The sequence below is a fragment of the Nicotiana tomentosiformis genome, chromosome 5 (assembly GCF_000390325.3).
Source record: "Nicotiana tomentosiformis chromosome 5, ASM39032v3, whole genome shotgun sequence".
NCBI classification, from domain to species: Eukaryota; Viridiplantae; Streptophyta; class Magnoliopsida; order Solanales; family Solanaceae; genus Nicotiana; species Nicotiana tomentosiformis.
Genome location: NC_090816.1, coordinates 10,106,676 through 10,117,602, shown reverse-complemented (window position 1 = coordinate 10,117,602; position 10,927 = coordinate 10,106,676). Strand labels below are relative to the sequence as shown.

The 10,927-nt window shown below is 34.0% G+C and overlaps 1 protein-coding gene across 1 annotated transcript; it reads right to left on the bottom strand.

Annotated features, from left to right (window-relative positions):
- Positions 1–4,469: 4,469 nt before the first annotated feature.
- Positions 4,470–9,798, bottom strand: LOC104090681 (proline transporter 2-like). Its single transcript, XM_009595845.4, has 7 exons — positions 9,544–9,798; positions 7,567–7,791; positions 7,358–7,452; positions 6,447–6,636; positions 6,248–6,372; positions 5,691–5,906; positions 4,470–5,036 (listed from the first exon to the last, which is right to left on the bottom strand). The coding sequence occupies exons 1-7, from the start codon at positions 9,671–9,673 to the stop codon at positions 4,659–4,661; spliced, it is 1,359 nt and encodes a 452-aa protein (XP_009594140.1). The 5' UTR covers positions 9,674–9,798; the 3' UTR covers positions 4,470–4,658.
- Positions 9,799–10,927: the final 1,129 nt, after the last annotated feature.

Sequence of the window (10,927 nt, the reverse complement as noted above, 5' to 3'; positions counted from 1 at the left end):
GTAGAAGTACTCTTCGCCCAGGTTGTTTTACGTAACTTAACCCAGGTAGAATCTTTTCGCGTAGGGGGATCCAGCTCATAGTTCCGGGTAGAAGTACTCTTCGCTCAGGATATTTTACGTAGCTTAACCCAGGTAGAACCTTTTCGCCTAGGGGGATCCAGCTCATAGTTCCGGGTAGAAGTACTCTTCGCTCAGGATGTTTTACATAGCTTAACCCAGGTAGAACCTTTTCGCCTAGGGGGATCCAGCTCATAGTTCCTGGTAGATGTACTCTTCGCTCAGGTTGTTTTATGTATCTTAACCCAAGTAGAACCTTTTTCGCCTAGCTGGATCTAGCTCATATTTTTGGGTAGAAGTACTCTTCACCCAAGCTTTTGTTTTTTCGTAGCTTAACCCGGGTAGAACCTTTTCGCGTAGGGGGATCCAGCTCATATTTCTGGGTAGAAGTACTCTTCGCCCAGGCTTGTTTTTCGTAGCTTAACCCAGGTAGAACCTTTTCGCCTAGGGAGATCCAACCCATAGTTTCGGGTAGAAGTACTCTTCTCCCCGGCTATTTTACGTAGTTTAATCCAGGTAGAACCTTTTCGCCTATGGGGATCCAGCTCATATTTCTGGGTTGAAGTACACCATTCCCTAGTTGATTTGATCTTAAATTCAGGGTACACCACTCTCTGATATCATTGCCAATATAGGGTATACCATTCCCTGGCCACATTTTCTCAACATGATCTTTTTGGGGTACACCATTCCCGATCTTTTATTGCTTTCAATAAAGAAGTAGTTTAGAATTTGGTTACAATAACTCACGAAATGTTTCTAGTGAAAACTGGGGCAGAAAATTTTGTTTGTTTGTTTGTTTTAGTGTTTGAGCAGGTTTTACCTCAAGACACAGGGTTCGAGATGACCAAAAGAAGAAGTCTCAATCCAGAATAAAGAAAAAAATCAAAAATGAAGAAGTGATAGAAAAGATATGGAATGCTCAAGACATGACTGAATTCACGAGCATTGCACTTCCCGCTTTAATTGGAAGAAGCCGTAGAAGAATGAACTAGCACCTGCAACTAAATAGCATCAAGGTTCAGATCAGAGTCTGCGTGAAGAACCAGTCAAGACTCAAGATCAAGTGTTAGAAGACTTATACATAGGAATCTTGTAACTGATAGTTGATAGGGTTGTTTAGTTTCTTTTGATTTTGATGTAATAACAGGACTACAGATCGGAGCCTCGACAGAACCTCACTCGACTTTCTAACTCAGCATTCCATCCTTTTCCTTGAACTACATGCGGCCTGATTCCCTTATAATCCGGGATATGTAGGTTGTCCAAAATCAGGACTTGGTTGCACTCTCTTCTCTTACCTCTTCCCTTTTGAATAATGGTATGGTAAAAAATTAGTCATATCGCTCATCGTTTCTTTGCCTGAAAACTCTTCATGTTTCCAAGCAAAGAGGGGCATGCTGTGAGCACCTAATTTTTGATCATGCTTGAATTTTTCCCAACTCCCTCACGTCACTTAACACACACCTTACCACCAATACAATTATTCTCTCACAACTCACACTCCCACTCTTCCTCTTTAACAACTCACATTCCACTCTTCCTCTTTAACAACTCACACAAGCACTTCCCCCACATGATCCCTCCACAAACACACATGGCACTCACAAAAGAAATGAGCTTTATCTCCACCCTAAAGACCAACAAAACCCTATATATAATTGCTGCAAAAATCAGCAATGAAGGGAGGAGAAACCAGCAAAAAAATGAGCTGCAAATCCAGGCCCAAAACTCCCTCAAAACAGCTCAAAAATGAGCTGAAAACAGCCCAAAAAATGAGCTAAAAACCAGTCCACCCATAGCTGCCGATAACCCCCCAAAACAGTCATTTTTCTCCAGTTAAACACCCCCAAAAATGAGCTAGAAATCCACCCCCAAATCCACCTGAAAACAGCCTTGAAATAGCCATGAAAACCAACTGAAACTTCACTCGAACCCACACCTAAAACCAGCCGAAAATCACCTCAAAACAGCCTCCAAACTCTACCATAAAACAGCCCATTTTGACATCCAAAACCGTCGTCTAAGCTCAGTCGAGTTGAATCCGTTCGAGGTCAGTGTCGAGGCTCTCTGGTTGGTGTGTCATGGTCATTCCAATTGCCAAATCAAAAGCCCAGATTCATGTAAAGGTTTATTTTTTGTCTCACCTTTGATTAATATAATAACTTTTGGAGTTTTATAATGTATGTTTGAACGAAATAGTGTTGTTAATGAGCATCTGTATATATGTGTGTGACAAACTTGAGTTGATCTGATTTCTCGCGTTAGTACTTCTTATATGGAGGAGTACCTACAGAAGATCCATTCTTTTCCGCTTTACAAAGTTAGTTGTGTAATTTGAAATGAGTTTCCTGATTGGTTCTTATTTGACATGCTTTATTTATTGATTGTATTTGTATGCCTTGAGATGATATGTTACTTCACTTCTAGTTGATGTGGATCTTCATTCCACTATTGTCATGAATGTGGAGTTACTGTTTAATGCTAAAAGTGTGGGGTCATATGAATTTTTCTAATGAATTAGTAGCGTTAGGATTTAATAATCGAACTGGGACGTTTTGGTTTAGGAATGGGAAGAAAAGAAGCCATCAGTTGGGTCTGAATTTTAAAGCTTAGTTCTTTCACATACCTAGAGCTTAGCATAATTTTGGCACGGCCAAAAAAAAAATGAAATACAAAGCTGGCTTACTTCAGTTGTTAAATAATTGCCAATCATCTTCATTTCTTGGCTGATTAGCTCAATGATTAAGTTAGATCATTTCTTCGCAATAAATTTATAATTCACGACCTTACAATAATCTCAAAGTTTCAAGAAGAAGAATGAACACTGTTAGAGTATTATTCACACGTGATTCGTTTCAAATATAATTCCATATTTTAATAATTAAAAGAGGATAGATAAAACATGGCAACCAATAAATCACAGTTTATCCAAAATTTATTCAAGCCAAATTCTAGTCAATAAAGCGACCGTGCTAGAACCACGGGACTCGGGGAATGCCTTACACCTTCTTCCCGGTTAACAGAATTCTTTACCCGGACTTTATTTTCGCAGACCAATAATAAAAGAGTCAAACCTTTCTTTGACTAGAGATTCAAATAAAAGGTGACTTGGAACACCAGCAAAAAATCAATTTCAAGTGGTGACTCTGTAAATAAAATAATCTCTACTCAAATTTGTCACTTCAAATGAAAAAACTCTTTTAATCTACAACAATCCAACACCCATATCTTTTTTGGGGGTATAAAAGGGGTGTGACAGCCATCACAAACATACTACTTCCAATGAATTAATATTTACATAGAATGGAAAAATAGAACTTACAACTCACGGCTTTTTATCTCATCCTAACTTGATCTTTATAAATAAATAAATTATCTCATCCAGACTTGATCTTTATAAATAAATAAAAAATCTGTAGTCCCTTTAAATATGGGTAAATTACTATAAGAAATAGGAGTTTGAAATTAATTAAAATTTTATGCATTAAGTTTTTCTTACTTGAACTATGTAGAAAATCCTACTATTTAGAACTTTGAAAATATTAAGAATTTACTTTATACAAATCTATGTTTAGGAGTTTAAAACTATATTATTATATTTTTTTCTTATTTAAACTATGTAAAAAATCCAAATTTTTTAGAATTATTAAGAGTTTACTTATGTAAATCTTATACTTAGAAATATCGGTCATTTGTTATGAAGGAAAATGTGACACCATATTATTCTAACATTTGGATAGCATTATGAGCACTTTTATGAGGCATGATTTCTTTCTTTGCTGAGTAGTTTAATAACATCAAAAATCATCATTTTCGGGACTTAATTGTTTTTCTTATTTTTTCTAACTCAAATACATTCTTTTATAATTTTTATGTAGTTTTTGAAAAGTCTATACTCACTGATCAGGATACCTAAAGACTAGTCTTTTCTATAAATACAAGAAGCAAAAGTAAGTTGTTTGACAATTGACACACTTTGCAAACAAAGATGCAATAACTGTGAGATGAGGAGACAACTTGTCTTGACGACAATCCGGTACACTAAGCTCCCGATGTAATACAAGAGTTTATTGTATGCAGCCTTACTCTGCATTTTTACAAGAGGCTGTTTCCATGGCAACCTGCTTTGAGATTGTATAAAAAAGACTCTAGGTGTAACACATGAAGTCAATTTGCACATTTTCATCAAAGAGGCATATAATATTTATTTTTTATTTTTTTTTTATTCAGTTGCAATATAAGTATCATCGCTTGAATAAACATCAGTCCAAAGAGGCATATAATAGAAAATCAGAATTGATGAAAGTTACTTAACAATTCAGTTGATTAAAGAACTTGAGTTTTTGACAACATATTGTTCTGAAAGAAGGAATAAGCAATATATTATGAAGATATTGGTAGGGACTAAGTACTGAAGAACATGATTTAATTCCTTTACACATTTCATCCAAATCTGAATCTGTTTTACAATATCCTTCATCCAATATACAGTACAAACATATACCTCTCTGAGGCCAAGAATTGAGAAAGTTGACATTGATTTGAATGCCAGTAGAATAACATGAGGGACATTCCCCTCCAAATAATGACTCTAAAAACTACAAATCAGCAAATGCGTTGTAAGTTTTCGAGTCCACTGCTATAAGCCTGAATGCAGCTACTAATGCAGCAGCAGATATGACACTAAACAAGACAACATTAAGCAAATGCCAACTCCTTTGTAACGACGACAGTTGCTTTTTCATGGCAATAAGATACATATGATTTGGAAGAATAAACGTGAGCGGAATTGAGCTGATAGCACCAGTAAGACTCATGAAATCTCCCAAGAAAGGTAATAAAGCAGATAAGAAAGTAGTAGCCACTAGATAACCACCTCTAACTAGAGTTCTAAACGCCAGGTTTCGAACAGCAACTGCACTTCCTTTAATTCCATATTTTGTATCCAAGAATTCATATGTTGGACTCGCAAATATCTACAATAAGCAAAATAAGGCAACGAAACATGAGAATGGAGCAACAATATTATAGTGAGCGGATTCTTTTTACTGGAAGGTTAACTTTAGTTATCATTTACGGTGGCTGGCGAGCCAGAAATTTCACTAAGGAGTCAATGTCAAAGTATAAATAAATAAATACAAAAAGCTAAGGGGATTCAATTCACTTAAGTGAGACAGAGGAGAGTGAAATTTCGTGTGTGGGGTGAAATCTGGAGATCTACAAAGGAACGCCAAAAGCAAAGGTAACTCTCTGGGTCAACCGACGCTGAGGTGCGAAAGCATGGGACCGAACATGATTTGATACCGTGATAGTCCATGCCGTAAACGATGAGTGTTCACCCTTGGTCTACGCGGATCAAGAGCCCAGCTAATACTTGAAATACTCCGCCTGGGGAGTACAGTCGCAATACCAAAACTCAAAGGAATTGACTAATTGAGGGGATTCAAACATATTTTATATATGCATAAAAAGTAGTTTTTTGACCTAGCGACATAGTGTAATTTTTTGACGACACCTTAGCTTAAGGTGGCTCCGCTACTGATGATTTATGTTGTGTAAAAGCTCTTTTATACTACAAGAGTGTAGAAATTAAACTCAATACGATAAGATGAAAGAGGGAAGATTATTACATGTAAAGCGATGATGGCTTGCAAGAATGCACTGATGTTAGCCAGTGCCTTAACCCAAACCGGACCGCTGACATTGTTGAGCAAATAGGAAGATGAACTGGATCCATAAGCCCAATATCCAACGTAAGTAACAGCATGAACAGGCACAGCTCCTAAAGTAAACTGAAAATATAAGGCTTTCAACATGTTGTCAACAACAGGTGCTCTTACTGTAGCCTGTTAAAGAAAAGATTTTCAAAAGTTAGTCAGAATCAAATAAAATCAAGAAAAAGAGGTCATACATAGTCTAGATATTAAAAAAGGGCAACCCGGTGCACTAAGCTCCCGTATACGTGGGTCTGGGGAAGGACCAAAGCACAAGTATCTATTGTACACAGCTTTACCCTGCATTTCTGTAAGAGACTGTTTCCACGGCTCGATCCCCGTGACCTCTTGGTCATATGACGCAAACTTTACCAGTTACGCCAAGGCTCCTCCTCGAGTTTATTAATGACACAAATTCATTAATAAAGTGTTCCATTCTTCACAAGAATACGCCGAATTTCGAGGTTAGTTACCTGGATCTCTGGAATCATTCCGGTGTTGAATACGAAAACAATATTTGCAGCTGCACCAGCAGTTGTAAAAACTCTGTTTATCTTTGATCCTGGAATGCTATAGTCCCTAGGAGGAGCATTAATACCTGCAAATACGCAGTGCTTGTATAAAAATTCACATATCTGGTGTTGTCGTCAGACTTTAAGGAGAGATGCATACCGTCTTTAAGAGCTAAAGCAAAGGCTATAGTGAGATAAATTAGACTGAACACAGATGAAATCACCAGCCAAATCCTTAGTGATGACAAGGTGGGAACAGCAATGGCAAATAAGACGCATGCTAATCCAGCAATCGCGATGAAGTATGCTAGCTTCATATGATCATCATCCCTAAAGAGATGATAAAAAGCCTGCCAATCATAAATTTTGTTTCAGAATCATATCTAAGAACTAACAGATTTAAAGAAATTAAACATTTCTTTTTTGATAACAAGAAATCTCGAGAATCATTGTCGCACATTTCAAAATTCGGTGGATAATGAGCATGTCCTTCTATCCTTCTCCACTTAAATACTAGATTTTTGTCTATAACATATTTCTAATCCATGACGTGTGTCTAACCACATATGACACACTGCGCTTTTACCACTAAACAAAAGCTTTGGGGACTTCAAAGAAATTAACTTCTTAATATAATTTTATATTCATATTTGATTATTTCTATGGTCTATAGCTTTCATACAACCTCTTCTCCACACCTTAATTCACATCTTCATCTTTTCCATGTACAACTTCACCATCTTTTGAGATAGAAGGGAGATTTGGGATGAAATATTGCATAGCAAGTCATAAATACTCATAAAAGAATTAGAGAATGTTAACTTGTATGACAATCTCATTAAAAAGCTTAGAAAAAATATATTTTTATTTACTTAATTATGTCTAAACACGTTTTCGGCATGTTGTCTGATTCTTTATGTATAACAATGAACTTTGAATTAAGAACCTCTGTCAGCTATAATACTATGATGAATTGTATGACCGTCTTATCTAAACGCTTATATTATTAGAGAGAGTACGTTGTTGTTCACTTAATTAGTTATGTCTCGCAGAAAAGAGGGTTTATCTCACCTTTAAGGCTTGTCCACCTAAAATGATAAATCCAATATTTATCAAGAAAAGATTTGCATACTGCGATGCCCAGACAATTACATAAGCTGTCCGACCTGCAATATTAACCAAGTCTCCATTTTAACTATAAATTCAAAGAAATTAAAATCTTTTAAAGCTCAAGACAATAGAACTACATCTGTTTATTTTGTTTCTTCACTTGTTCTTACCATACATAAATCCGGCAAGATCTCTATATCTGATATGTCTCTTTCCACCATATTCATGAATCTTGGCTATAAGAGTACTTGCATATAATGATATAACAGTTGATAAAACAAGACCAATTACACCACCAGTCCAACCCAAAGGAACCATAATTGTGCCTGCATATCCTAGAGCATAGGCACTGTTGATTCCAGTGCTTAGAACAACTCCAACCTGAAACCATGAATCTACATTTTGCAAAAACAGAAGACATGACCACATAAAAATTATTACAAGTAAAATAGAACAAATAAATATATAGAAGAGATTGAACATTGCTCTTTTTACTTCTTCCAACTCCCAGATTTGTAGTGTAAACAATTTATATACCATCACTTATAGAAGAGATTAATATGTATGTATAGTTATCTTTTGGATTTAAAATATAAACACCAATAATGTAAAGATTTTTCAATATTATCAATTATTTTTAACCTATAATAGCATGTTAGTTACTATTTTATTAGATTATTTATTAATATTTATCAAGAGTTTTATCTATATTTACGTTTTAAAAAGATATTTAATAGTCTTAATTATAAGAGTATTTGTCAAAAATATCCTTACCCTATTTCTTAATATATCTTACTATTAACACTTGTAATAAATGACTTCTATTCAACCATCAATTATTTTGAAAAGAATTTAATTTAGTAAAACGACTAATATGCATGAATAAAGTACAATTTTGACTTGGTGTGCATGTTTTATGTGATGAGTACAATTTTGGACAGTATTTTAATATGATTATGCAATTATTTTAAGAACAATTATATAAATAATTTTCTCATTATAATATCTCTAGAAAGGCTTCACTAAGTATAGTGGAAAAAATAGACCATAGAGTCAAATAGTTGACTATTACTTCGTCCAAATAGTTGACGAATCCCACGCATCCCGGTTTGGTATAAAAAGTATGAATATATTAATATGTACATGTTAAAAGATGAAAAAATAGAAAATTTTCAAAATTATTATGTTGACTCACTGTTCTAAAGATGGAAATACTTAATAAGTGAAAAATAAAACAAAACATCCATATTATGTTGACTCGGTGTTCTACAGATAATAGAAACAACTAAGTGAAAAATAAAGAAAAAATCCACAATATTAAAATTTCATATTCTTTTGGTGCAACAAGGTGGATTCCAGAACTGATAAATATTTGCTCGTTTACACTAAACAAAATAACTTAACCTTAATAGTTAAATGTTACCGTGATAATATATGAAAGAATAGTGTTTTAATTTAAATTCATTAGCTTGGTGTAAACATTGGGCGTAGAATTTTTACCAGCTAAACAGTGTTAACCGGCACACTCATGTAACTTCATCAAAGTATGTGTTACTAAAGAGTTGGAGTGATAACACTTGAATTTTGTATGCGTTTAGGCAATTGAATTAAAACTGAGAATAAAAAGTTTATTTGAAGAACAAGATTATAAAATTAGTCGAGTATTTGTATTTGAACATAAAATTCCAAGTGAAAGTTAAAGATCTGTGAGATGAAGTTGAAGATTAGTAAAACTTCAGTTTCTTAAATCTTAACTCAAAACTTCATCACTATACTTCAACTTTGCAATTACCATTTCTTTTCTTGTTTACGTCGAATATTTTCTTGTTGAGGTATACCTTTCGCTATTAACAAAGCGGAAAAAGGTAGCCCGATGCACAAGCAGGTATCTCTCGTTCATGCTGGGTTTGTGAAGGGCCACACCCCATGACTCGAACCCGTAACCTATAGGTTACAATTTCACGCAGGGTTCATGGCCACACCCCATAGTTTGAATCTGTAACTTATAGGTCATACAGAGATAGCTTTACGGTTACTCCGGGACTTCCCTTAGCTTCTTATTAATAAGGCAGAAAGAAGAAAGAAGAAGAACAAAAAAGGAAAAACGAAAGATGAAATGAAACAAAGAGAAAGATCAAAGAGAGAACCTGTTCCAACTTGATGAAGAGTTTCAGGAACTTCAACTTCTAAAGCCACCATATGATCATCATTATACCTCTGTGAACGTGATGGAGTAGAAATAATTGCTACCTCGTCCCTGTATTTATCCTCTCCCATTTTCACGCTGATATTAATTTCTTTGAACAGCTAATATTTCAATGAAAAAACTCAAAGATACAGTTCAAAATGTGAGGAGGACAAAGCAGAATGGCTGAGCGATTCCCTTTGCACGTAAAACAATGAAATGGGCTAAAGCATTTATAGTATGTTTTGCTCTATAATATTGGTGGTTGGAAGCTGGGACCGTCGACAAATTCTAGTTCCTACTATAAATATATTACTCCCCTTCCATCTTGCAATGTTTTTAGATTTCGAGAATTAAATTTTTTAATTTTGATTCATTGATTGTGTATTCGGACATAAAATTTTTAAGTTTTTTTAAAATAAAAATTATGTAAAAAGTATTATATTCACAGGCAGATGCAACGTACCAGTAACGGATTCATCTGAACCCAACGCAAATATAGATTTATATGGAAAAATGTACTAAAATTATCATAAATTATTGATATAAACTTATAATATTAAAAGTTGAACTCATATAACTTAAATCCTAGATCCGCCTCTAGCTACATTATCAATCCATTTCGGTATAACCACTAGCAGTACTCGGAATTTACTGATCCGACTAATTAAAATTAGAAGATTTTCCTAGGGTAAATTTCACAAAAGTTCATATAACAATAATTTTCTTTCACCAAATTCATATAACTATGTTTTCTCACATATATAAAAATCATAAAACTTCCATTAACTCAAAAAAACATAGTGACCGAAAAATACAACTTTTCGGTAGTATTTTCTTATTCCATATTTTTTTATTCTTAGTTTAATAAATAATAACCAAATTAAAATTGGAATGACCCAATCCAATACCTATATTTCGAAAAGAATACTTTAGAGTATTTTGCGTACAATATTATTTTTTTTCTTTGAAGTATTTTGCATGAGATTCGTACAACAACAAAAAAAGCAATAAAAGGTATGGATAATAAGAGAGCTCTTGAAATAATAATGCTATCAGTTTAAATGAAAATCTTGAAAGGAACAATGAAAAATACAAGTATCGTGTATAATTGGGGAATGGTTTGCTTTCAATATTATCTTAATTTAGTATTATTATTTCGGGATTATTATTTATTAAACTGAAAATAAAAAATAAAAATTTTTTGAAAGAGAAAACAAATTACCGAAAAGTTGTATTTATCGGTTATTATGATTTTTGTATGAGTTAGTGAATGTTTTATGATTTTTGTGTGAGAAAACATAATTTATGACTTTGGTGAAAAAAAGTCATAGTTATACACATTT

Coding starts and splice junctions, on each gene's coding strand:
- LOC104090681 (XM_009595845.4), bottom strand. CDS start 9,673: ATGGGAGAGGATAAATACAGGGACGAGGTAGCAATTATTTCTACTCCA. Junction 6,637..7,357: donor TAGGTGGACAAGCCTTAAAG/GTGAGATAAACC, acceptor TATGATTGGCAG/GCTTTTTATCATCTCTTTAG. Junction 5,907..6,247: donor GAATGATTCCAGAGATCCAG/GTAACTAACCTC, acceptor TTTCTTTAACAG/GCTACAGTAAGAGCACCTGT.